The sequence below is a fragment of the Caretta caretta genome, chromosome 21 (assembly GCF_965140235.1).
Source record: "Caretta caretta isolate rCarCar2 chromosome 21, rCarCar1.hap1, whole genome shotgun sequence".
NCBI lineage: Eukaryota > Metazoa > Chordata > Testudines > Cheloniidae > Caretta > Caretta caretta.
In genome coordinates this window covers 5,534,477-5,561,810 of record NC_134226.1, presented here as the reverse complement: position 1 = coordinate 5,561,810, position 27,334 = coordinate 5,534,477, and the positions used below count along the sequence as shown (strand labels likewise).

General features: G+C 45.4%; 1 protein-coding gene across 1 annotated transcript in view; it reads left to right on the top strand.

Moving 5' to 3' along the window:
* LOC125625262 (complement receptor type 1) overlaps positions 1-27,030 on the top strand; it is a 52,398-nt gene extending 25,368 nt beyond the window's left edge. The window contains exons 13-32 of the mRNA XM_075122124.1: positions 3,032-3,220; positions 3,847-4,035; positions 4,662-4,850; positions 5,965-6,164; positions 7,417-7,577; positions 8,331-8,403; positions 9,054-9,119; positions 9,248-9,686; positions 12,089-12,277; positions 13,270-13,473; positions 13,627-13,815; positions 14,831-15,034; positions 16,178-16,366; positions 16,797-16,979; positions 18,295-18,474; positions 20,274-20,456; positions 21,387-21,572; positions 22,839-23,018; positions 25,358-25,557; positions 26,297-27,030. Of these exons, the coding sequence (XP_074978225.1) occupies positions 3,032-3,220; positions 3,847-4,035; positions 4,662-4,850; positions 5,965-6,164; positions 7,417-7,577; positions 8,331-8,403; positions 9,054-9,119; positions 9,248-9,686; positions 12,089-12,277; positions 13,270-13,473; positions 13,627-13,815; positions 14,831-15,034; positions 16,178-16,366; positions 16,797-16,979; positions 18,295-18,474; positions 20,274-20,456; positions 21,387-21,572; positions 22,839-23,018; positions 25,358-25,557; positions 26,297-26,452 (3,749 nt within the window). The 3' untranslated portion in view covers positions 26,453-27,030. The remainder of the gene's footprint in view (positions 1-3,031; positions 3,221-3,846; positions 4,036-4,661; positions 4,851-5,964; positions 6,165-7,416; positions 7,578-8,330; positions 8,404-9,053; positions 9,120-9,247; positions 9,687-12,088; positions 12,278-13,269; positions 13,474-13,626; positions 13,816-14,830; positions 15,035-16,177; positions 16,367-16,796; positions 16,980-18,294; positions 18,475-20,273; positions 20,457-21,386; positions 21,573-22,838; positions 23,019-25,357; positions 25,558-26,296) is intronic.
* The last annotated feature ends 304 nt before the right edge of the window (positions 27,031-27,334 follow it).

The window sequence follows — 27,334 nt, the reverse complement described above, 5'->3', positions numbered from 1 at the left end:
ACCCTGCGGTGATTAGGTATCAGCTGGAGTATTGTGTCCAGTTCTGGGCGCCACATTTCAGGAAAGATGTGGACAAATTGGAGAAAGTCCAGAGAAGAGCAACAAAAAAGATTAAAGGTCTAGAAAACATGACTTACGAGGGAAAATTGAAAAAATTGGGTTTGTTTAGTCTGGAGAAGAGAAGACTTGAGGGAGGACATAAAAGTTTTCAAGTACATGAAAGGTTGTTACAAGGAGGAGGGAGAAAAACTGTTCTTGTTAACCTCTGAGGATAGAACAAGAAGCCATAGGCTTAAATTGCAGCAAGGGTGGTTTAGGTTGGACATGACATTAGGAAAAACTTCCTAACTGTCAGGGTGGTTAAGCACTGGAATAAATTGCCTAGGGAGGTTGTAAAATCTCTATTGGAGATTTTTAAGAGCAGTTTAGACAAACACCTCCCAGGGATTGTCTAGATAATACTTAGTCCTTCCATGAGTACGGGGACTAGACTAGATGACCTCTCAAGGTCCCTTCCAGTCCTACAGTTCTATGATTCTATGTGGGGTACATTCTCCCCTACCTAAATGACTGGTGTCTTGGCATTGTGATATCTATGACGGGCAATTTTATCTTCTCTGTGTCTATCGGCATGCTCAAGTAGTACCAAAAGATGCACGTAATAAGTGAGTATTTAGTGGGCCTTTACTCCCTAATGACAGTAGCAAAATGAAGAACATGGTCCACAGATTGGGCAGATTGGCTTCTAGTTTACTTGTTCTGCTAGGCACCTTGATAAAACTTCACAGATGTTGTTGATAGAGTGAGGCAAATACACCCCAGCTCCAGCGGAGAGCTCCATGTGGTGAATTTCCTGGTGTTTGTGCTTCTTCACTTTGATCTTCATGGAATGAAGTATTCCTCTACTACATGAATTGGTTTGATTGTAGAATGGAATCATATGAAGATTCACCTCCTCCTTCAATTTGTACGCTTGCATTAGCTACTTTTTAATCACATTTTCCAGATTACTGGAGTGTATTCCACAATTCTACCTCCATAGCCTTGGAAGCAGAAATGAATCCACAAGGACAAAGCATGTCTCGGTGCAGGATTGGATGGAACCTTCTCCCAACTCTGCCTGTACCTTGTAGATATGTAATTCACTTTCCAATTACCATATAGACTAATGACTCTCACCTCTCTGCAATTTTCTCATTTACTGTGAGACTAAGATTGTGTAATACGTCTCTATCTCCCACTTTTACAGGAGACCTGATTACTTTGGCATACCATCGCCACCTGTTTGCCAACTGATTTTTCTGTTTTCTTAGTAGCTAAATTATATGCATAGCAAAGTCTTCATCTCAGGTCCTTCACATGCGGCTGATAGGTTATCGCAGCTTGCCTTTGCTGTTGGATTTCAAAGTACAAATCAGTTGATAGCAAAGGATGCCTGCCAAACATAGAAAGTATGGGCTCTCTCCCATTGCATCATTCTTAGCACAATTACATACCAATCCTTTAACTAGCAACTATACCTGAGGAAGATCCTTTTGTCCTTTCCTGCAGGTTAGTGTTTACCCCATCTAGAGAATGGGAGAATTTTCAGTCTCCCCATAGTCTCCCAGTACTTTATATCTATTCTTCATTAGCCAGCATTTAAAGAATGCTGTTTATTGGAGTTAGTGCCCGGACTATATGTCCGTACAAATAAATGCCTTTTGCAGTTCAGATTTCTTGAAGATAAATATGCTTTGTACCTTTAAGGACTAGTCCTGAGTTAAAAAGGCTTCAGCAGAAAGATTGCCCTGGATTAAGGGAGCTATGATTGGAGAAGGCCTCCACAGTGCCTTGTTCCCACAGTGGTCCAAAGACCAGACAACATTGCCCCAAATGTAGATGATGTTGGGTGAGGATGGCTGGGATGCCCAGAGGATACAATGATTCTGTGCCTCCCTTAGCAGCCAACTTCACTGTGACCATTAGAAAGATCCCATCACAGATTAAAGTTGCCATCCCCCAACGCAACCATTGAGTGGGAGCATGGTACAAATGCTTCTGGCACCCTCATCGGTGTTGGGTCAGTTCTCAAAACACTAAGCACATGAAAAGAGAATTTTAAGTATCCATGAATTTTCAAAAAGCCAGATGAGGGATTAGAGAAACCCAGGGGGTGAGGTAATATCTGTTGTTGGAGTTATTAGTTGAGCATTTTCAGAGCTTTAGGCCTATTTCAATGGGCAGTACTGGGACTGCTTTATGCGTCACTCTGGCTACCGTTGGAAATGTGTGATGATCCCGGAACAGTGTCAGAAGACTAAAACTAACCACGATAAAAAATATCACCTGCTAGAACCAACTCTATCCCCATCTTTCACCCGAAGCAGTCCTCCTCCTCCTCACCAGTTCAAGAAGGATGGACATATGGGGAAAAGATGGCTCATTATACTGGGAGGGTGGTGTGGTGAGAAAGTTCAATAGCTAGTGGGGATGGGTGGGGAATTCGGGGGACTCCAGAAGAGTCTCATAACTTGGAGGAGGCTTGGCATGCTCATTCAGGGGGTTCTGGCAGAACTCAGTGGCTATAGAAGGGGATCAGATCTGGAATTTGATGGTGTGTATGTAGCAGGGCCAGTTTAATGACTCAGGGAGCCATGCAGGAGGAGCCTACTGTTGAAGTTGATGGGAGCTGCAGGCCTTCCGTACTTCTCAGGGTCTGGCTGTAATTCTCAGTCATTCAGTGTCGTCCGCATGTGAACAACGATCCCTGGGGCCCTTACAGGTCCAAGAGACATTTTAAGAGAGTTTTGCATGTTGCTGTTTTTAATCTTTGCTCTCCCAATGCCATGGGTATGATGCTAACTCACAGCCAGAAACTAACAGAAAGTGCTGGCAGATTGTCAGAGGCATTAGACACTGGTGCCCCTCCAAGCACCATTTTTTTTGGAAATGTACTGCCGGGAAACCCCACAGTATTTATGCTGCCTCCCTGCTTTTAGGGGATTGCTCGTTCTGTATCACTGCTGTATTTTCCCCTTTTTTATTTTAGCTTGTGATCCACCTGCACGCATCTCTAATGGACGGGACATCCGCAGCCGGAAAGACGTTTTCCATGTTGGCTCAAGTGTGACCTACGTATGTGAGGATGGTTGGTCACTTGTTGGAGTATCCTCCATTCAATGTATAGCTGGTGATGGGGGAACTCCGCGCTGGGATCCACCTGCCCCTGAGTGCAAAGGTGATGCATTTCTTCATCACACTAGAATGACTGAGATTAGAAAAGGGTGGAGGGCACATTGCAATGACCTGGGGGCTATTTAACATCTTAGCCCTTCAATACTGAAAATATGGAGAGCCAGGGGCCAACTCATTGCAGACTCAGTGTCTATAGAAGGGGATCAGATCTGGATTTTGGGGGTGCATATGTAGCAGGGCCAGTTTAATGACTCAGGGAGCCATGCAGGAGGACGCTACTGTTGAAGTTGATGGGAGCTGCAGGCCTTCTGTACTTCTCAGGGTCTGGCTGTAATTCTCAGTCATTCAGTGCAGTTGTTCAGTGTCATCCGCATGTGAACAACGATCCCTGGGGCCCTTGCAGGTCCAAGAGCCATTTTAAGAGTGTTTTGCATGTTGCTGTTTTTATCTTTGCTCTCCCAATGCCATGGGTATGATGCTAACTCACAGCCAGAAACTAACAGAAAGTGCTGGCAGATTGTCAGAGGCATTAGACACTGGTGCCCCTCCAAGCACCATTTTTTTTGGAAATGTACTGCCGGGAAACCCCACAGTATTTATGCTGCCTCCCTTCTTTTAGGGGATTGCTCGTTCTGTATCGCTGCTGTATTTTCCCCTTTTTTATTTTAGCTTGTGATCCACCTGCACGCATCTCTAATGGACGGGACGACCGCGGCCGGAAAGACGTTTTCCATGTTGGCTCAAATGTGACCTACGTATGTGAGGATGGTTGGTCACTTGTTGGAGTATCCTCCATTCAATGTATAGCTGGTGATGGGGGAACTCCGCGCTGGGATCCACCTGCCCCTGAGTGCAAAGGTGATGCATTTCTTCATCACACTAGAATGACTGAGATTAGAAAAGGGTGGAGGGCACATTGCAATGACCTGGGGGCTATTTAACATCTTAGCCCTTCAATACTGAAAATATGGAGAGCCAGGGGCCAACTCATTGCAGACTCAGTGTCTATAGAAGGGGATCAGATCTGGATTTTGGGGGTGCATATGTAGCAGGGCCAGTTTAATGACTCAGGGAGCCATGCAGGAGGACGCTACTGTTGAAGTTGATGGGAGCTGCAGGCCTTCTGTACTTCTCAGGGTCTGGCTGTAATTCTCAGTCATTCAGTGCAGTTGTTCAGTGTCATCCGCATGTGAACAACGATCCCTGGGGCCCTTGCAGGTCCAAGAGCCATTTTAAGAGTGTTTTGCATGTTGCTGTTTTTATCTTTGCTCTCCCAATGCCATGGGTATGATGCTAACTCACAGCCAGAAACTAACAGAAAGTGCTGGCAGATTGTCAGAGGCATTAGACACTGGTGCCCCTCCAAGCACCATTTTTTTTGGAAATGTACTGCCGGGAAACCCCACAGTATTTATGCTGCCTCCCTGCTTTTAGGGGATTGCTCGTTCTGTATCGCTGCTGTATTTTCCCCTTTTTTATTTTAGCTTGTGATCCACCTGCACGCATCTCTAATGGACGGGACGACCGCAGCCGGAAAGACGTTTTCCATGTTGGCTCAAATGTGACCTACGTATGTAAGGATGGTTGGTCACTTGTTGGAGTATCCTCCATTCAGTGTATAGCTGGTGATGGGGGAACTCCGCGCTGGGATCCACCTGCCCCTGAGTGCAAAGGTGATTCATTTCTTCATCACACTAGAATGACTGAGATTAGAAAAGGGTGGAGGGCACATTGCAATGACCTGGGGGCTATTTAACATCTTAGCCCTTCAATACTGAAAATATGGAGAGCCAGGGGCCAACTCACTGCAGATTCCTCCTTTGCAGCAGACCAAATGCTCCCAGCTGGGATGCCCACTGCCAGTGTCCTCTCTGCCCTGGCACTCATACATATGATCTGCCCTGAGCTATGCCCTAACGTATGCTTGATCCTCCCATCTCCACCTTGCTGAATTTCTCCCTCAGACACACCCCTCAACTGACCCATCTCTTGGTTTGTGGTTCCCAATCCAGCTGTCCTGATGGTGGCACTTTTAATATTGACCTTCTGTGTGTGTGGTCTCGGTATGTTTGTGGGGACAATCTGAGTCCAAGTGCTGGACTCTTCTGTAACTTCTCCAACTTCCCTGAAGCCACTCCTGCTTCTCAGTGGAGTAAGTCAAAAGGCAATCAGGCCTTACATTTCTCTGTCTAAGGTGTTCGTAGTGTGCCAGTCACTGTGGTATCTTTGGCATCCTACAGGATGAAAGTCACTATAGAAGCGTAAGACGCTGTTAAGGACCAGGTTCAGCTCTTGGTTCCATTAGTATCAATCCAAGGCAACTCCACTGACTTCCATGTACTTCTCCCTCACTGCAGAGGAGGGTAATTCTGCAATAGACCAAAGAGGCTGTTTTAAAAAAGGCCACAAGTGTGCCTGGGAGTGAACTGCACGTTCACAGTTGTCCCAAGACTGCCAATAAGACGTCCTTAAATGAACCAACAGAGCGCCTGTGCTCTGCTGCTCCATGTGGGGGCTTTCAGCTGCCGATGCCTGCAGGAAGTGCCCATGATACACAGCACTGGATGGGATTTCACTCGCACCGTTTTCTTGTTGTTCTCATGATGTTTGTTTCTCCAAAGAGAGAGATGCACTGTGGGTTTAATGTTACTTGCAGATTATTTCCCTGCAAAACCAAAACAGCTGCAATGAAGTGAACTAAGAGCATGATTTACAGACAATAAGCACCATGCACCGTGCATCTCCCCCTCTCACTGAACTGTCTTCTCTTCTTCCTTTTCCTTTCAGTTCAGTGTCCAAAGCCAGATGTGCAAAATGAAGAAATGGTCAATGCGTTAGATGAAAAAATGTGGTACAACGTGAATGAAAGCATTACTTTCAAATGCTCTCCTGGGTACCAATGTTCAGACCTTTGGTATCAGTCTACAACAGACAGCGTGAATGTTACATGTTTAGCTAATGGCACCTGGACCGTGTTACCCGTGTGTGTAAGCATCACAGTCCATTTGGATTTCTTGATGCACCCTGTCCAATTTCTAGTGTAAAACAAAACACTGTCTGAATGTGTCTTTGCTTCTTTAAAATAATGAGACCTGTGTGGCGAGGGAGATAGATCTGCCATTGATACAACATAAGTGGAAAAAATAAGTGGACCTGAAAGCAAACACATCCCATCACTCCCCCACCCCATCCCTTTCTTGTATTTTAAGGGAGAAGGTTTTCTTCCTTTGCAGTGGCTGCTCCATGCCCAAAATAATATAAAATAGGTAAAATCTGGTGGTTAAAAATCACAACAGGAAGAAAATGTTATGCCCCATTGTGAAATATATATATAGAGAGAGAGGTTTTCAAAGCAGTTAATGGTGTGATACGTTATGTATCTTCTGTTGGTCTGGGGCACAGTATAAAGCAAATATCATGACTGACTGCTTTACTGAGCAACTGCCAGTGTGTTCAACATTGTACAAGTGTAAATGGAGGTCTGGTTCCTGTCTCAGGAGTTGACAGTCCAATGCCTGATTCTGCAAGTTGCTCAGAACTTCCTCAGCATTGCTTAGCAGTATCAGAATTGAGGGCACTCAGCTGGCATTTATCGGGATCAGACCCTAAGTCAGGCACAGAGGATATGAGACGACACATGTAATAGACTGTGCGTATGTGCAGAAATTGTAAATGACCAAAGTCTTCCCAAGGCAGCTGCCAAAGCTGAGCGCCCTGTCTCTCTGCTTCTCAGCTATTGCCACCCACGCCTGCTATCTCCAGGGCCACAGAGGCAGAGAGCCCAGTTGCTCTGTTGCCCTGGCCCCTGGAGTCAGGAGGAGTCTGAGTGCCCAGGCTGTCTAGCTGCTGGAGCTTGGATGGAGTCTGCGTGGCCAGGGTCTCTGCCTGCTGGCTGGTGTGATCAGCCAGGAAGCCAAAAAATTTCTATTTGGGGGTCTCTTGAAGTAGAATTTTTCTTGAAATCCCTTCCCATGAAAAATTTCAGGGTCGTTTTTGTTTTTGTTCCGGTTCAGGATGAAACTGTTTTCAAAAGCACAATATATTTCACATGAAATTTTCATTTTCTGGCCAGCTCTAACTGAGAATGTGCAACACCTTTCAGAATCCTATAATATGTCTGAGACAGACACATGTAACACACTGGATAATGGCTCAGATCAAAAAGGAGCAAGCATGCTTGTGAGGATAGGTCCTTATTATCTTCAGCGTAATCACATTCCCTCTGTTTCTGTTTTACAGAAGAAGCAACTCGATTCCCCTCAGTGCAACATGGTTCGCGAGTGTATAAAGTTTCTCCACTGCAATGTGTCTCTGACAGAACTGAAACTCCTGCTGGAAGTGCAGAAACTGTATCTGGAGATTCAGAAACTTAAGCAGGACCTACAAAAATATAAAGAATAGCTGAAATCTCTGACGCATTTCTGTGACAAACTGTCTCCTTTGGCTGCGGTTTGTATAATTACTTTGTACATATGACAGGTTTCAGAGTAACAGCCGTGTTAGTCTGTCTTTGCAAAGAGAAAAGGAGTACTTGTGGCACCTTAGAGACTAACCAATTTATTTGAGCATGAGCTTTCATGAGCTACAGCTCACTTCATCGGATGCATACCGTGGAAACTGCCTTTCCACGGTATGCATCCGATGAAGTGAGCTGTAGCTCACGAAAGCTCATGCTCAAATAAATTGGTTAGTCTCTAAGGTGCCACAAGTACTCCTTTTCTCTTTGTACATATGATGATTGTTACTATTTGCAGAGAACTTGCTAGTACGTCTAGTGATCCAGGAAGAGATTAGCCTGTGCATCAGGAATCAGATTTTTTTCATGCTGTGTGCCAGTGGTTACGGTTTGAGGTTTTTTTGTTCTTTCCTTTCAATCTCACAAATGTAAGTCCCTACTTGATAAACTAGGGATTTCATCCTCTTATATATTTGTGAGGGCTATAAGTAAAAGGGTTGAATTCAGATTCCTTTCAGTTCAGAAAGGGAAAGCAAGTTGAGAGAAACTAGATTAAAATGTATGAAAGTAAACCTTCAGTTGATGCAAGCTTCAGACCCTCTGCAGAATACACCAACAACGTTGAGCTTTCAGAAATCACCCAACTGTTGCATATATTTAACCTAAGTGCATTATAACCCAAACATGTTTAAAGTAGTGAATGGCTGTTTAACTGCCTGATAGCCATGAACCTTAAGGGCAACTCTGTTCGCAAATCCCTCTGCCCCACTGTGAAAATGTAAAGCATAAAAAAGCCAATTTTCTGCCCTATTCTCTTATTTAAAAAGTCAGCAGTTTTCCTTCCTAAACTGAACAAATCTATTTTTGGTTGACTTCAGTGCTGGTATCATCTGCAGCATTTCTATATCCTCACACACACTCCCACGAATCGATGGTGAAAATTTAACTGTAGAGCAGCAACCAACTAACCATCTCCCCATTGCCCAATGAATGATAGGGGCGTCCTCTAACCTACGCCATTGTGATCAAGCAATTATTTCTGTCCTGCAGGGCTACAATAAAGTGCAACTGTAAAAACTGCCGATTGTCTTTGTTTTTATAATTTTCTCCCTTTGGCTGTAAGACAGGAAAGTGCCCAGCAGGTTTAAAGGCTCCTTTTCCTGCTGAGGAGTGAAGCATGGCTCGGTTTGCATCTGTAAGCCAGGAGCAGCTTTGAGTCAGATACATCCCTGGGTAATGACATTAGCGGAGGCGGATGGAGTAACAGCAGGGATGAATTTGACCCACAGGATTAATAGCAAGGATCCTTTGGTAACTGGACTGCCTCTTGTGTTTCAGAAATCAGCACAGTTTGGGGGTGCTGATCAGGACAGGGTGGCATAGTGCTGCTGTGTCAGAATAACTTTGTGTTTGTCCCCAGACCAGAAAAATAACAATCCTGCATTTCTCTTCCACTGAGAAACCTGAGCTGTACAGCGCTGCACTGGTAGGTGCCTCTCTGCAAACTTTACACCTTCCAGCAGCATCCTCTAAAGAAAAAACAAGTGTGTGCAGCCTGCAGGGGATGCTAAACATTAATACCCCTCGATGTCTCATTCTTCTGATGCCACCCAGCCCTTGGAAGGAGGCAGAGGGAGGAAATGCTGTCCCCCCCCCCCAGGTGTTTCCTATGCTGAGGGGGTGACCACAGCCTGCTTTTGTTATGGTACTAACTGCAGCTATATCCGCTCTATCCTGTGCACTGTCTGCCATGAGCACAACACTACAGAGGGGGCTGGGCAGTATGTGCACTCTGCCCATCCCCTTCCTGGGCCCCTGAAGCTGCAGAGCACTGACTCCCACTTCCCCTTGCCTCATGTGCCTCTGGGTGGCCCTGGCTGGGGTCTGTGTTGCACAGTGTGCAGGGTGAGGAGCGGCTGCAGCCCTGCCCGGACTGTGCTGTCACCCCCATTCTCTGGGAACTCACCTGGCACCATGACGTCACTTCCCTCTGGCTGGACCCTGCGGCTCCTGGGGACCCTGGTACTCATGCTGCTGCCTGGGGGAGCTCTCAGTGAGTAGGAGGATGAGCCTCTCCCTTCAATCCCATCCCCACCCTTTCCCCTCTCCTGGCTTTCCCCTTCACCCTCACCCCTGGACTCTCCCTTTGCTTCCCTCTGGCAAGCTCCTGGGCGCTTGTGGTCACTGAAGATCCCATGCCATTCTTACCGCACTGATTCTTGTTTCCTGGCCAAAGTCCAGCTCTGCCTGCTACGGTTCTCCTGCAGCTCCAAATGGAGGTGGTGCTTTTCTTTCCTTAAGGCCCCATTCCACAAAGCTCTTGAGCATGTGCTTAACTTTAAGCACACAGGTAGTGTTGACGTCCATGGGACAACTCCCATGTTTCAAGTTGAGCTCACACTGTAAATGCTTGGACGCCACAGGTTGAAAAGTACTGTTACCCCTGAGCGGTGAGCCAATACGCAGTGTCTTGCAGGCTGTTTCTGTTAAGAGGAGAAATTGATGATCGAGCTCGGTATTTCTCTGGTGCAATCCTGTTTATTCACAGAGAAGGTAGACAAGAGTCCTGATTCCCCGAAACAGTAGGAATCACACCGGAGACAGGTTTTTTGCTCACAGTTCCAAGCCTCGTTCCTGTCAGCACACTATAGAAAAGCTCGCTCTCTCTCCATTTCCTCTTGAGCCCCGTTACCAGTGCATTTCTTGCCATCTCCTTGGCTTTCCTGCTCCTTCTTTGTCTGCTTCTGGCTGCCTGGGCTAGTTCTCTCTGCCTGTTTCCTGGGTGCTTCTGTTCACGGACTTACATGCGCACAGCCTTCAGACAAAACTTACCAGCCTTGCTTGCAGCCTGTGTCTGGGCAGTGGCTCCTATGGTTTTATCCAACTTACTCTATAAAGGAGCTTAACTGTGTCTGATATTTATCCTGGATGGGGGGCAGCTGTTATCATGCCCATCGCTTCAACGAGGGTCACCCAGCCTCCTTCATAACAGTGTTATCGAAATGAAGGATCATTACCAGGTTTAACAGGCCAGCCACTCACAAATTTGAACTATGTGGATGACAGGTCAGTGCCAGGTGGTGTTTGAATAGAGGGTCTAACGTCTAATAGTGACCAGCATTTCCCTGGTGCCTGATCAGTGTGATTGTGACCGGAATAGGACCACTGCTAATGTAATTGCTACTTAACATAACTGACTTGTTGAGAAAATCTCCATGCGAGATCTGCAGTGCGCAGTCTGCCCAGCCTGACTGATGCTAGATACACAAGATGGCTCAGGAACAGTGCTTCTGGCTTGCCTGTGGGGATGTGCACGGAACTGAACACAGATTGCAGTTGTGCAACCAGTTTGATGGTTTGTTTTTTAAAAAAAGAGGAAATTGTCACGGCAGTATAAGCCGGAATCTCACTGGGCTGAGACAGCCCCATGATGACTTGTCTGCTGAAAACAGGGATTCCGGTTTAAACCATTCTATAGTTTGAAATTAACTAGAGGTTTGGACACTTGGTTACGTCTGTAGGCTGAGCTCATTGCACGCACCACTGGGCTTCTTTCGTTCCTCCATTCTCCCCCACAAGATCCTGTGAGCCACCTTCCCACTCCGCTCCTTTCCCAAGACTCCTTGATATCTCCTCCCTCATGCCATGGCTCTGTGTGGCTCCGTCTCCCCTCTGGACCAGGGTTCAGTGTGTACCATCTTTTCCCCAAACCCTGTTTTTGCTTCTTTTCTTCCTGTCTGGGACAGAAGTCCTTCAAGGTGTCCTCATTTTAAATGGTACTGGGAGAACAGGCGGTGTTGAGATGGCAGGTATTCTGCTAGACGGTGTTAATGGCTGAGATCAACCAGTTCTCTGATCTATTGACAATTATCAGATGCAAGAAGCTCTGTTTGTTCCCCATCCCTCTTCCGATTGTCCACATTCCACCAAAACCAACAGGCTTCTGCCTACTGATGCCTGGGAATTGTGGAGTTGATTGGATGTGGTGTTCAGAAGTTATCATGTTACCAACACCAAGAAGAGCTCTGTGCAAGCTCTAAGCTTGTGTCTCTCACCAATAAAAGCTAATCCCTCGCCCACCTTGTCTCTTTCTAATCTCCTGGGACCATGACCACTACAACAACACTGCATGTTACAGACAAACAGAAACACTGTCAGGTTTAGTGTAGGGCCTTGCATTTCCCTTTCTAATTCCAAACGCAAGCTAGAATCATATAGTGACTGCCACCCATATTCCCATTTGTTTTTGTTGTATTTTCTATGCGGTTTCCTTGCAAATGACTGAGTTAAATTCTGAGTAATGGGATTGCATGGATCTGAGCGAGAGAGAGTAGAATATGGACCTCTGATTTTCCCCAGCTATGTCTCTCACATCACATTCTTGTTGAGAAGATTTCACCTCAATAGGTTTTCCTGGCTAAGGATGTCCTTACATTCTTCATGTTTTACCCGTAGGTCATTGTGTTGATCCACCTGACATTCCCAATGCTGTTCAGAAGACTAATGTTGGCACATTGATTCCAGTCGGGATGGTGGTTAAATATGGCTGCCTCCCAGGTTATGAGCTGATTGCTGGAATACGGCAAGGGCATGTTACTTGTCTTCAAAATTCGACATGGTCTTCAGCTCTCAACTTTTGTCAGAGTAAGTATTTGGCTAAATTATCTTTGTTTTAATTGAGCAAATTTAACACCAATAGGGAGATTATGCTTATAGTCGGCTTGTGTGTGGTTCAAAGTGTAGCGATGGGGGTGAGAGAGAAGGAGGGATAGTCAGGGTCTTCTCTTCCTGCTAACCCAGGGGTTTATGGTTAACAATTTGAGGTGCGATCCTCACTCCCAGTCTGGCCCCTTTACTCCAAGTAAAATGTCCAGAGTAACAGAACAGGTCTTTAGATGCCCTGGATCCATCCAGAAGAGGACTCCACCCATGCAGGAACTGCAGAAGACTACAATAGGGCTGTCTTCCCAGGAGCCTCGAGCAAGGTTGGGGTAAGTAGTGTGCCAGTGGGAGGGGTGTGTTGGGGCAGGTCACAGCACATAGAACTGCAGAGATTCTGGGTAAAGCTGAAGCCAAACCCATCGGCAGCTGGGCACAGGTCCCCAGGGCTGTCTGTGTGGAGCAGTCCAGTACTGGGAAGGTACAAAGGTAGCTTAAAGTTTGCATATACCCCCAGGCTATGAATTCCATATTGTGCCTCTTAAAATCTGCCACCTGTACATTTCTATGCTTACGGACAGATCTGTTGCCCCCATCGACCATCTCCATCTGAACCTAAAGTAGATAGCAATCAAGATAGATCACGCCGTATCACCTGCCTTTTTATACACAGTATGGTCATAACACAGCCAGTGCTACTCACTGACTCTATCTGTGATGAAGGCCAAAAATACCCTGCCAGTTGCAATCAGAACAGCTGCCCATAAGAACAGTGAAAATGAAATCCCTTAACCCACATGCTGTTTCTGCCCAGAAGACAAAACTTTCTCTAAACCGAAGCCTCCTCAGCAATGTCAAGGAAATGCCAATTTTCTATAGCTTGCAAAGCATTCAGCTCCACCGGGTCAAATGAATCTGCAGCCACACAATTGTCTTTGCTGTGATTTAACGCTGTTGCTGCTGTTGGTGTTTCTCAGAAATTCGTTGTCCAGCTCCAGATGTTAACAATGGAACACAGGTACCTATGCCTAGACCTGGAGAGGAGACCTATGCATTTGGGGACAGTGTTACAATTGAATGTGATTTTGGGCATGGTATCAAAGGCAGTATCAATGGAAATGCTCAGATTCGCTGCAGTCATGATGGCAAATGGGATCCTGCCATACCAGTTTGCGAACCAGGTCAGTATAAATGGTGGAGAACTGTGATTCTTCCAACTCTGGCCTGGTGGCTCCTGTCCCTGGTGGGCAGTCTTCAGCCCAGCTGTAACTGCTAGGCTAGCCTGAATATGACCCAGTCTCTTAAATAATGTATTTTTCTCTCTTTAATTCTAGTTTGTGCCCAACCTCCGAACATCTCCCATGGCCAGCACAGTGACTGGCGCAAGAAAGTTTTTGTTGTTGGATCATCGGTAACTTACAAATGTGACAGAGGCTTCTCACTTGTTGGAAAAACCTCCATTCAGTGTATAGCTGGTGATGAGGTCACTCCAACCTGGAGCGAGCCTACCCCTCAGTGCAAAGGTAATTCATTCTGCATTGCACTAAAATGACTCGTATTGGGAAAGGGCAGAAAAGATTTTTGAATGATTTGGCGCAATGTGTCCCCATAACCCATTCACTCTCTGCCATCCCATTGCTGACCACTCCTTTCCAGTGCCTTAAATGTTCCCAACAACCTACTCCCTGAGACGCACACTGCCAGTTTCCTCTCTCACCCAGCACCCATATATGTGATCTGCTGTCTGACCCACATCCAAGCTAATGCTTGTCCTCCTTTCACACTGATTTCTCCACCACCTGTGCCTGACCTTTATTCTGGCTACTGGTTCCCAGTATAACTGTCCCGGCAGCATCCCCTTAAGCCTGCAGTCCTGCGATAGCAGTGCGTTTGCAGGAACAGTCTGAATCCAAAAAGTTGAAATGACCCCGGTGTCTTGACTCAGCAGCAGGAAGCTGCAGCGAGGAGCTGGCAGCATGGAAGGTGTTCATGTATTGAATGCTGCATTGCCCCATCTCCAGTAGTCCCATAATTCCCCCAGGAGACCTGCCAATAGTCAAATTTCATCACGAATCCAGTGCAATAAGAAATGATCTGTTGCGACTGCCTGTGGAAATAAGAACTTTCCTTAAACACAAAGGTCAACGGCAAGATTAAGAAAATGTGGTGATCTTTTGTGGCTGTGTGTTTTTTCACAATGTTCAGATTGCTTGGAAGATAGATCCAGCTGTCCTCTGCATGTCTTGGCTTTCGTTGTTCCCTGTCTTAGACTTAGCACCAACATCTTGGCTGTTTTCCCTCAGTGGTTGAAAATGGAAGGATGACTACAAAAATATTTGTGTTTACATATAGTGTCAGTCTTGAGTTTTCTTGTAACAAAATAAATAAACTGCATTTATTGTACAACTTTTCACATGCTCAATGTCAAGGAAATGCCAATTTTCTATAGCTTGCAAAGAATTCAGCTCCACTGGGTCAAATGAATCTGCAGCCACACAATTGTTTTTGCTGTGATTTAACGCTGTTGGTGTTTCTCAGAAATTCGTTGTCCAGCTCCAGATGTTAACAATGGAACACAGGCACCTATGCCTAGACCTGGAGAGGAGACCTATGCATTTGGGGACAGTGTTACAATTGAATGTGATTTTGGGCATGGTATCAAAGGCAGTATCAATGGAAATGCTCAGATTCGCTGCAATCATGATGGCAAATGGGATCCTGCCATACCAGTTTGCGAACCAGGTCAGTATAAATGATGGAGAACTGAGATTCTTCCAACTCTGGCCTGGTGGCTCCTGTCCCTGGTGGGTAGTCCCAGCTGTGACTGCTAGGCCAGCCTGAGTATGACCCAGTCGCTTACAGGCTGGGACCCTGAAATTCAGTGCATCTCATAGCAACCTTTGTTACTGGGGGTTGTGTGGAGCTCTTGGTACAGATTAAAGATGCTGTCCCCCTATTCTCCTCTTAAGGGAGGATACAATGCAAATGCAAACTGCAGCTCTGTGTCTGTTGGGGGGATCAGGTCTCAAAATGCTTAGCACCTGAAAAGAGTTTTGAGACATCCAGTTATTTTCCAAAGGCCTTGTGACAATTTTCTTCACTCAAAGGCATTTTCCAAGCTGTGGTTTATGTACATGAGCAGCCCTGGGACTAGTTTACCATCATGCAATGAAAATGTGTATTAATTCCATGGGTGACCTCCAACGACTAAAACCAACCCTTAAGAAAAACTATATTACTCCTCAGACCGAGTGCTATCCCCTTGTGTCGCCCTAACTAATCTCCCCCTTCGCCAGTTTGGAAGAGATGGGCAGCTGGGGATAAAGATGGCTCTGTGTATCTACAGGGAAGGTTCTGTTGTGGGTGTGGGGCTGTGGTGTTTGTTGGGGGACTCAGAGGGTTTGGTAGCTTGGAGGAAGATTGGGAAGCTGGGAGACCTTTGAGCAGTTGGAAGAGGTTCAGATCTGGATTTGGAGGCGTGGAAGTATAACAGGGCCAATTTACTGCGTCAAGGCCTGACCTTCTAGTCAATGGAAGCTGCAGGCATTCAGCATCTCTCTGGATCATCATCATCCGTGTTTCAGTGCTGTTCATGGAGCATGTGAATGACTGTCACAGCAGCCAAATGGCCACATAAATACTTAACCAACTTTTCATCATTTTTGTGTGTGCTGTCCTGATGCCATGCACAGCAAGAGATGACCACCGAGATAGCAGGTTGTTGGACATACCTTGGGTGTTCTTCCATGTATTATGGAAAGACTGTTTGTTTTTGTTTTTTTGCTGTAATGGCATCAGGAAATGCTGGGAATCTGTCACCTCCTTTTCTTCTTAGAGATTTTTATCTACTGTATAAACAATGTATTTTTCTCTCTTTAATTCTAGTTTGTGCCCAACCTCCGAACATCTCCCATGGCCAGCACAGTGACTGGCGCAAGAAAGTTTTTGTTGTTGGATCATTGGTAACTTACAGATGTGACAGAGGCTTCTCACTTGTTGGAAAAACCTCCATTCAGTGTATAGCTGGTGATGAGGTCACTCCAACCTGGAGTGAGCCTACGCCTCAGTGCGAAGGTAAAAAAGATTTTTGAATCATTTTTTTACAAAAATATTTGTGTTTACATATAGTGTCAGTCTTGAGTTTTCTTGTAACAAAAGCTACCTTGTCAACTGCAGCAAAGAAAGCCAGTGCGTAGGTGACATTAGATGACATTTTGCTGTATCATCTTGTGAGTGGGATGTATATGACTGTGCTATGACCACTTCTCTGGCACACATGCTCAAATTCTGAATAATTACAATATATGGAGAGGTGGTGCAGTACCAGCACATGGCTGGGCAATGGAGAACTCTGAGTTCTAATCCTGGTTCTGCCATTGTCTTCCTCTCAGGCTTTTGGGCACGTCTCTTTCTGCTCTGCCTCAGTTTCTCTGTTTGTAGTTTCCTTCCTTATTTGCCTTGCAGAGGTGTGGGGAGGATTAATCGGTACTTTGGTGTTTTGCAGAGACTCAGTGTCCAGTCCCACATATTCAACATGGAAGCCAGAAATCTCCACTCCCACATAACTATACATACAGAACCAGTGTAATGTTTCAGTGTGATCCTGGTTACCTCCTCAGGGGCGCGGACAGGATTCAATGCCAAGCTGATGGCAAGTGGTATCCGCAGCAACCCGTTTGTGACCTAGGTAAGTGTGTGCCAGAGTATTGTGATGCTTTGTGGGGTGTCTATATTGGGGCAACTTTCTGTCGTCTATAACCCTCATGATGTTGCATGTCGTATCACTGAGTGAATATGATATGAATGGTGTGTAATAGATGGTCTGTCTTTTTCCCCCCGGCTTCCTTTCTTCCACTTTATGTCTATCTAGGCTGCAGCCTTTTTCTGTTGAAGTTCCTTTCTCACTTTCTTTTGGGAATCAAATGAGCACCAGAGTGTTCAGACCCCAGGGGAAAGCAATTGGTGGGAAAAGACAGGGGCTAATTACCCGGGTTTCATACTGAAAGACCAGGTGAGGCTTGTTGCGGAGAGCAGAGTCTGAGGCCAGTCAACACCAGATAGGGTGACCAGACAGCAAATGTGAAAAATCGGGACAGGGGGTCGGGGGTAATAGGAGTCTATATAAGAAAAAGACCCAAAAATCAGGACTGTCCCTATAAAATCGGGACATCTGGTCACCCTAACACCAGATAAAAACAGCTCTGGGTTTGGGAGGTAATTCAAATGCTGGGGCAGTGAACTAAACTGCACTAAAGGCACTAAACTGGGAGGACTGCAGAGAGGAAAAGCTGTATTTTGATTTCTGGGTTTTTGTTCATGGGATGTTTTGGTGCCAGTCATTTCCCAGCTCAAGGGAGGACAAAGAAAACACCTTTCATGCAAGAGAGCAAGAAAGCGCCTGTGACTTTCATTTTACAAAAGCTAGACACGCCACCTGAAGTATCCCTGTGACAGTATAGAAGATGGAGATTCCTTATTTTCATGTGTCTACCTCTAGAAGGGTATGGTGAGAATTCACTCACCGATGTTTATAAAGCTCCTCAGAAAAGGTGCTATGCAAATAGAAATTTGCTAAAAGATACTAACTCTTTATTCCATTTCTTCATAATGGAAAACTTATGTTTTCAAGCAAGGTGATGTATTTAACAATGTAGCAGTTCTCCTTTTAATTCCATGCAGGGGCTAGCATCACACCACTTCACCATAGATTACTGCTATTCATGTTTCTCATTGCTTACTATTACTGTCACCTGTAAAGCAGGTAGTCATTGCAGTTTGTGTCCCCCATAACTGTGCATTGTCGCGTACCCAAGCCCATAATTCAGCCCTAGTTGTTTTATATCATTGCAGTTACTGTGCTCAGTGCAGTGGTGAGCAGAATGTAGGCCACTGATTTCCACAGCTGGGTCTCACATGCCACATTCTTATGAGGATGCTTCATTCTCCATAGGTTTCAGGGTTAAATGACTTTTACAGATCTCTGTCTTGTTTTGGATTGTTAGGGAGATGTTCCTACCCACCAGCATTTGCCTACGCTGACAGAAGCAATCACAGAGAGTTTCTAGTTGGTACCGTAGTGACCTACTCCTGCAGACCAGGTTACACACCCATCCCTGGAGTATCTCCTCATTTGACCTGTCTTACAAATTTTACATGGCCTAAAGTCTCAGAATTATGTCAGAGTAAGTAACTCAATTTTTGGCTGAATTTTCTTTGCTTTTAGTTGATATACAAATTTAAGAGCAATTTAATAGCTTATGGCAGGGAGGGGGACACTTTAGGGCCTGGTTGGCCCCCAGGTGCTGAGCAACTCCAGATCTCTGGCTGTAGCTGGAGTGGTGGGGTGCTCAGCATCTCTGAAAATCTGGTCCAGCACACATTGAGCAATTGGCTGTGTGAATGTGTCTGTACCGTAGACATGGTGATACCAGTGTGATGTGAGGAACTGCATTTATTGTACAACTTTTGACCTGTTCAGCTGTACGCTGCCTGCTCACCCTAATCCAAGAACTTTGAACATCCCAATAAGCAGCCCCAAACATCTCTCTCTCTCTCTCTCTCTCTCACACACACACACACACACACACACACACACACACACGTATTACATACATAACTTACAATACTGTGGCAAATGTTCCTTCCCCGTCAAATATGGCATTTCCAAGTCCCTCCAGCCCCTCAGGATTACACTGGCTTGAGGCTCAGAATGGGCAATAATAAAAATTCAGTTCTGCACCACTGAAAGGATTGAAGTAGAATGTCTGGTAAGCTACCAGGGCTAGAAATCGGTGAGTGCTATATATCGTTAAAAGTCCAAGAATCCCCCTTTCTAGTGGGACAAACACTTGCTGTTAGGACCTACCAGGTCCTGAGATATCAGACTTATCTATGTAGTTACATTAGCTATTTTAGGTAATTTTGAGGTTACTTACCCGTAATATCATGGATCAGATGTTCTGCAAAAGTGTACGTCTACATTGTGATTAAAAAAAAAAAAACCCACATAACCCCACAGCACCAAGTCTCAGCCTGGGTCAGCTGACTCAGGCCCAGGCTATGGGACTAAAAATTGCAGGATAGACTTTGAGGCTCAGGATGGAGCCCAAGCCCTGAGTCTCTCCCTCCTCACAGGGCCTCAAAGGCCAGGCTTCAGTCCAGACCCAAACGTCTGCACTGCAATTTTACAGCCCCACAGGCCATGCAATTTTACAGCCCAAGCACGGTGATGAGCCTGAGTCATAGAATATCAGGGTTGGAAGGGACCTCAGGAGGTCATCTAGTCCAACCCCCTGCTCAAAGCAGGACCAATCCCCAATTTTTGCCCCAGATCCCTAAATGGCCCCCTCAAGGATTGAACTTACAACCCTGGGTTTAGCAGGCCAATGCTCAAACCACTGAACTATCTCTCCCAGCTGACCCAGGCCAGACATAGTCATACCAAGGGTCTTTTCTCACAGTGTAGACAAGGTCTAAGATCCTGGTTTTGCAGGTGGAAGATAAATAAAATAAAAACAGCACCAGGTAAATGATTAGCTGTAACACATGGCATATCCCAAATTCAAGCCAGTGTGCTGCGGTATAAAGGCTCTATTAGGCACTGAATATGGCATGTGTGAGCAATGTGTGGCTGGGCCACTTATGAGTCTCTCTCAACTGTCCCAAACTCAGAACAGTAAAACCTTGTCACACTACGCCATCCTGCAGTGTCCTCCTCGGATATTATACAGAGCTTTTGGAGAAGACACTCTTAGCCATCTTCCTTTTACTGTGACACCCATGAAACAAAACTTCTTTTAGGAAGTAGGGTCTTTAAAAACAAAAATTAAGGAAATTGATGTTCGTGTCAGTGTTCAGATGCTTGCAAACGGTTCAGACCCTGCTGGTAAAGTCTCTGTTGTAGAAAATGTCTCTACCGTGACTTTTTTTCTTCTATCTTATTCTGAACAAAAACATCTAAAACTCTGTTGGTGTTCCTCAGAGATAAGTTGTTCAAAGCCAGTGGTTGAAAATGGAAAACAGATCTATCCAGTTAAAACTGAATATACATATGCCAACCGTATTGTGTTTCAATGTGATCCTGGCTACATCCTCAGAGGCAGTGAGGGGATTGTGTGCCGAAGTGACGGGATGTGGCACCCCCCAGTACCATTTTGTGATAAAAGTAAGTATAAATGAGAAGAGAACCTACCATTAAGAAGAAATATGCCACCATATGATCTTAGTAACAACAGCAGGAAGGCTGCCTCCCTACATCTCAACTTCTAGGAGGATATATTGGAAGGATCCCCACAGATCATTAATAAATAGCCAAAGGGCTTTTTCATCTGTCTTCTATCCGATGACCTCGTCCAATTCTGGGGGAGGGGGATCAACATGTAAGTATTCCCTACAGTCTAATCTCCAGGCCTGCTTCTGGCTGAAAGTTAAATGTGTCAGCCGAAGGGACTCCCACCCCTTTTCTTAGATTATTGAAGAGTCTTAGATCTCACTTGCAGTAAGTTTTTTTTTCATACTGTCGTTGCTTAATTTGTGCCAGGGCTTGGCAGTTCAGAGCCCTGACACCTCTGGGCATGGTGCATCAGTTCTGAAAGTTAAAAAAAACACAATTGTTTGAGCCCCAGCACCTCTTTAATTACAAATTAAGCACTGCCTAATGTTCAGCCTAAAATTTCCTTTTCTTAATTTCCTCCCATTAGTCCTGGCTCAGGCCCCTGATAACATCTTCTACAGTCATTCCTCCTCTTCATTCGGTATGGATGGGCAGCAGCAGTGGGATAGTTATTACACTGCGGGAGATGTTGTGGGAAGGTTCCACAGTGGGTAGTGGGACTGAGACACTTGTTGGGGGACCCAGGGAGGGTTGGGATGTTTGCCTAGGAGATTCTGGAAGGATTAAGCACTATAGGGGGGTGGTCTGACCAACAGACTGATCTTTCAAGCAGCTGAGCATCAACAGCCCCCATTAAAGAGAATTTACCTATGGTCTAAATACCAAGTGCTGGATGCCCCTGTAACTTCATGGGCTGCCCTAGTTGTTGCCTGAGTCAATGAGAGGAGCATCAGGCCTTACATTGTTTCTATCCATTTGTAGCCTGTGGCCGACCTCCACCTATCATGAATGGGCTGCACAATGGTGGAATGAAGGAATATTTCCCCTATGAATCACAAGTGACATATAGCTGCGGAGACGGTTTGTCACTGATTGGAGAGTCCTCCATTTATTGCACATCTGATGGGGTAAATATGATGTGGAGTGGGCCTGCCCCACAGTGCAAAGGTAAGTCATTCTACATGACTCTAAATTACAAAGGGTAGAGGGTACTTTCCGGAGACCCACGCAGAGTGTCCCAACACTTTTTGTAAGTGGGGCTGAAACTGAGCAGAGCTGCCTGCCGCTCCTCATCCATCCCACAATCATCTTTGAAATCCAGGATTACCGCTGACGTGGGTGGTGAAAAGCCAAGAGAGGGTGTGGCTATGGCACTCAGGCTGCACTGGCCCAAGGTATCCCCATCCGTATGGATCCCTGGGTGGAAACTAAGGCTTTTCGTTTGTGGTGGTGCATTATCCTTCCCGGTCTGGCGGCAAACCCCACCCCGGAGTGCAGATGGCTCCGCGGCAGTGTTAGCTGCAAACTGCCGAAGCTGAATAGATCCTATAGCTGTTAAAATAACCAGGTAGATCTTCTAACTTCCATGTGAAGGATCCCAGCAGGAGCAGCTGTTCTTGCAGCCCACATGGAATAGTGAGTGCTGTGGGAGCAGCAGGATTCCCCTGCATGTGGGAGATTCTTAACATGTACAGCTTGGCAGGTGCATCAGGGGATTTGAGAATGGGCTCTGAGATACTAACCCCAGGCAGAGCTAGAGAGCAGCTAAGGAGGGTTACGGTGCCTGGAACCACCACTGAACCTCCTCCACCACAGACCCCTGTTTTCAAACATATAAAAATTACCCCCTACTGATTTTCTCACTGGCCAGTGCCACCAGCCATTAGACCTGTGTCCCAGCTGAGGCGTGAGTCTCACTCCCGGTGACTTATTCCCCCACCCCACTGACCCATCTCTTGGATCTGGTTCCCAACCCAGCTGTCCTGGAATCATCCCTTTAGGTATGAGTCCTTCTGGATGCAACATCAGAGAGCGTTTGAGGGAACAGCCTGATTCCAAAAAAATGGAATAACCCTGGTGCCTTGACTTGGCAATAGGAACCTGCAGAAAAGAGAACAGCATTGAAAGCATTCACCCACCTACCAAACCTGCCATATAAAGTTTCCCACCTCACAATAGTCTCAGTGTCACTGTGAATCCAGTGCCGTGAGTAACTACTTGCTGCACCGGCCCATGGAGATAAAGACATTTTTCCACACAGAGGTCTGCTAAACGGTTAAGAATCTGATATTCTTACGTAGCTGGGTTTTTTTTGTTTTTTTACCCGCCATGTTTAGTGTGCCTGGAAACAGATGAGCTGCTATTTAAGTGTATTGGCTTTGATTTGTTCCCTGTCTCTGACGTAGCATGAACCATTTTGTTGTTTTCCCTCAGTGGTTCGCTGTCCGAGGCCAGAGGTTGAAAATGGAAGAATGACTTCGACAAGGCAACCGTTTACATACGGTGTCACTGTTCGGGTCTCCTGCAAGGAAGGCTACCTGCTCCATGGCAGTAGAGAGAGTCAGTGTCAGGATGACAACACCTGGAATCCTCCTGTGCCAAGTTGTCAGCCAGGTAAGTGTAAATGATGAACTGAGGTATGGTGATTGGTCTGGCACGTGTACGCTGAGCCCTAGTAACAGCACCGTAGGGGAAGAGGTGGTCTGAGCACAGCACTGGAAACCAAGGACCTTGAGTTCTTACCCTCTTCCTGCCCCAGGCGAGTCTCCCTGTGTGACTTTGGTACCCGGGGTTCTTTCAACCCAAAGCTCTTGGTAACTTTTACTCTGTGCGAGGTGGTGTCAGGAAGTAAATCAAGGGAGACACGGCCATCCGACTGATCAATGGCTGGCACAAACAGGACAACACAAGAGTGCTTTCACTTACAGCTAAACTTTACTTAGTCTCAAGCACCTATACACTCGTCTGCAACAGGTTCGTAAAACACCCCCAACCCTTGATCATTACCAAAGCTGAGTGTGGCTCTCGAGTGGCACAGCGGCAGTTCGTCTGCCAGTGGGAAACACAAGATGCATCCAGAGAGAGAGTCCAGTCCTGAAGAGTCCCCCTACCTCAAACTTTTTCCCCCTATTTATACATTAGTAATAGAATGACATGTCCTTTAAAGCAAACTTGTTAAGTAAGCAGTTTCAATGGTCAAGCAAGAGGTTCCTTCTGATTATTGATTAACCAGCTGTTGGCAGCCTTGAGGCCCCAATAGACATTCATGGGGCACATCCTGCTCTTCTAAGATGCATGTATCAGCAACTTGAACACAGTTCTTATCAGGAAGGACGTGGGGTCAAGCTGCCCTCTCTGTGGCACACAACCCCACCCCCACCCCCCTTGGTTAAACTGAGACTGCTGAATGGCCAATTTACAGCCTACTGACTTGGCTACTTTTAGCAATAAGCCATAGTGGTTTTAGGCACTTTCCTGGTTTGCCAAAGTCTCCCCATACAACTTGAGCAAGATATTTCTCCTCTCTGCCTCCATTTCCCATCTGTAAAAATGGAGATTGTGGATCCAAGCTACCTTGAAGAGGTGTTTTGAGGATTAATTAGGAAAGTACGTCAAAGAAAGATGCTAATTATGACTAATCACTCATTGCTAAAACTTTCCTGGCTATACTGTGGAAGGGAGGCCAAAGAAGTAAATATTTATCAGCAGAATATATATTTAATAGGATAAGGACCAAGCATCCCCAGAGTTTAGGTCCAAGTAGCTTTCTTCAGGAGTGGACCAGCTTTAATGATGGATTTTTCCCGTTTAGAAAAGGTGCTTATCAAGGACCCCAGGCTGCTTGTACCAAAATCTGAAAAAGTGGTACCCTGTACTACTCAACTGAGTCAATGCCAATGAACAACAGACTTCTGAGCCTGCAAAAAACCCCAAACCTTCTGACTGCCCCTTAATCAATTTGATATTGACTAGCACTTCCTTGGCTGGAATGGCTGAGTGTGCTAACCCTCAGGTTTTACAAGTCTGGCTCCACAGATTCACAGACTTGAAGCTCACCAAGGCAGACTCAGCCTTTCTTCCTTCTGAGGTAGACACATTCAGTTCTGTAGAGTTTGCTCTGTTGAGGTTGGATGTGAGATGAAGGAGTGGTGGGGGCTGATTTCCAGACAAAACTTTAAGGACGGAGTCTCATTTACACTAAGTCCCTCTCTCTTGCCAGAGGCCTTAGTGTGCATGAGAATCAAGTTCTCCATTCAGGTCTGCATTCTGTAGACAGTCCTCAAATAGCCCTTCATGCTTACTGCCCCCTTTCTCCAGAGGTGGTTGTGGGGAAGGGGTTCCTTACTGTTATCTAAGGGGTTTGTATGGAGCCAGTCACTGTGGTATCTAATCAAAGCCTTTGGCATCCTGCAGGATGAAAGTCACAATAGAAGCATAAGACACTGTTAAGGACCAAGTTCTGCCCTTGGTTCCACCTGTATAAATCCAAGGCAACTCCGCTGACTTGCAATTGTTCCTCACTGCAAGGGTGCGGGGGAAGCTAATTCTGCAGTACACCAAAGAGGCTATTTAGAAGAAGGCCACAAGTGTGCAAGGGAGTGAACTTCACATTCACATTTGTCCCAAGGCTGCCAATAAAACTTCCTTAAACGAACCAGCAAAGCACCTGTGCTCTGCTGCCCATGACTCCATGAAATGCCCATGATACACAGTGCTGGATGGGATTTCACTCACACCCTTTTCTTGTTGAACTCATGATGTTTGTTTTCTTCCAGCGAGTCACTGTGGGTGTGATGTTACAAGTAGTTTATTTTTCTGATTAAACCAAAACAGCTGTAGTGAAGTAAACCAAAGGCATGGGGTCTTCAATATAGCTGCCTCTTTCCATTACAGGCAATAAGCAGCACTCACAGTGCATCTCCTCTGCCTTCTCCTCTGCTTTTTCCTTTCAGTGCAGTGTCCAAAGCCAGATGTGCAGAATGGAAGAATGGTCAATGCATTAGATGAGAAAATGTGGTACAACGTAAATGAAAGCATTCCTTTCAAATGCTCTCCCGGGTACCATTTTTCAGACGATTGGTACCTGCCTACAACAGACAATTTTAGTATCACTTGTTCAGCCAACGGCAACTGGACAGCATTACCCAAATGTGTAAGTATGACACTCCCGCTGGATTTCTTGAAGTACTCAGTCCAATTTCTAGTGTAAAACAAAAGTAATAACAAAACAGTGTTTTGATTTTCTTAAGTCTGAGTCCTCATTGTTTTAATGAAGCAATGGGACCAAGTAGGGAGATGTGCCATTGATACAATAGAAGGGGAAAATGTATTGATCTGAAAGCAAACTCATGTCCTTCCTCCATCCCATCCTTTCTCATGCTTTGAAGTAGGAGATTTTCTCCTTTTGTAGCACTGATTCCGGTTTAAAAAAAAGTGTGGTAGGTAAAAATCACACAGGATGAAAACTTGGCCATATTATAAATTAGAGAGGCTTCCAATGCAGTCCAGGGTGTGAGACATGGCATATCTTCTGTTGGTCTAGGCACAGTATAAAGAAAATTTAATGAGTAGTTGCCAATGTGCTTAGCACTGTGAAAATGCAAATAGAGGCCTGGTTCCAGCTCAAGGAGTTGACAATCCAAGTGCCTGATTCTGCAAGTTGTTCAGAAAGGTCTCAAAGTTGCTTAGAACTATCAGCCCCTATAGACATCAATAAGAATTGTGGGTGTGAAGGCCTTTTCAGTATCAGGCCTGTGTCAGACAGACCGTATGATACAGATATATGTAACGCACTGACTGAGGGTTCAACCCCAAAAAGGAGCAAGTATGCTTCAAAGGTAAATCCTTCTCTTCTGCAGCATAATCACATTCCCTCTTTCTCTGTTTCACAGAAAAAACAAAGCAATACTGAAGAATGTTCAGGGGTACGTGAGAGTAAAGAGTTTGCCCATTGTGATGTGCCTCTGACGGAACTGAGAACCCTGCTGGAACTGAAGAAACTGTATCTGGAGATTCAGAAACTGAAGCGGGAGATTAAAAAATTGTAATGAATAGCTGAAATCTGTGATCCTAATTGTGTGAGGAAAGTGAAAGCAAGTAGAGGAACTAGATTGAACTGTATGATCTAAAGGTTTATTTTCATACAAGCTTCAGATCCTATGCAGCTGGAAATTTACACCAACAACCTTCAGCTTTGCCATAATTGCTGCTTACATTTATCTTTTATGCATTATAATACATACATTCACAGTGGGTGTATGGCTATTCTACTGTCTGATTTACATTAACCTTAAGGGCAGTGATGTTCATAACTCCCTGTACACCACTGAAAATCTACGGGTTAGCAAAGCAATCTTCCCTGTCCTCTTGATTTAAACTCAGCTCAACAGACGTTCTTCCTAATCTGACCAGATCTAGTTTTGATTGATACCAGTGTTATCACCTGAGGCATTTTTAGATCTAATCACACTCAAGAGTAGATGGTAGAAATTTAACTGTAGAGAAACAGCTTGCTAAGCGATTTTCCCATTGCCCGATAAATTGACCTATACCTTTTGTGATCAAGTAATTATTCCTGCATTCCAGCAATAAAAATTATTCCTGCAATAAAATGCAATTGTTATAACTTTTGATTATTTTTGTGATTTTTTTTTTTAATGACTTTATCCCACTGGCTAAAGACCGAAAAATCCCCACTGTGTTTAAAGGCTCCTTTTCTTAGAAGTGAAAAACTGTTTCAATCTAGTGACCAGTCTCAGCAGGGACTGCAAGGACAGAGAAAGCAAAGAAGATCTGGCTTTTCCTCTCACATCTAGAGGAGCTCATGGTTGAAGCATACTGGGCAAGTAGCATAGGAGACAGCAGCTTGCCTTTCTGCGGACAGTGCTGTAACCTGTTCTGTGGAATATCAGGAACCATCGGTCTACAGC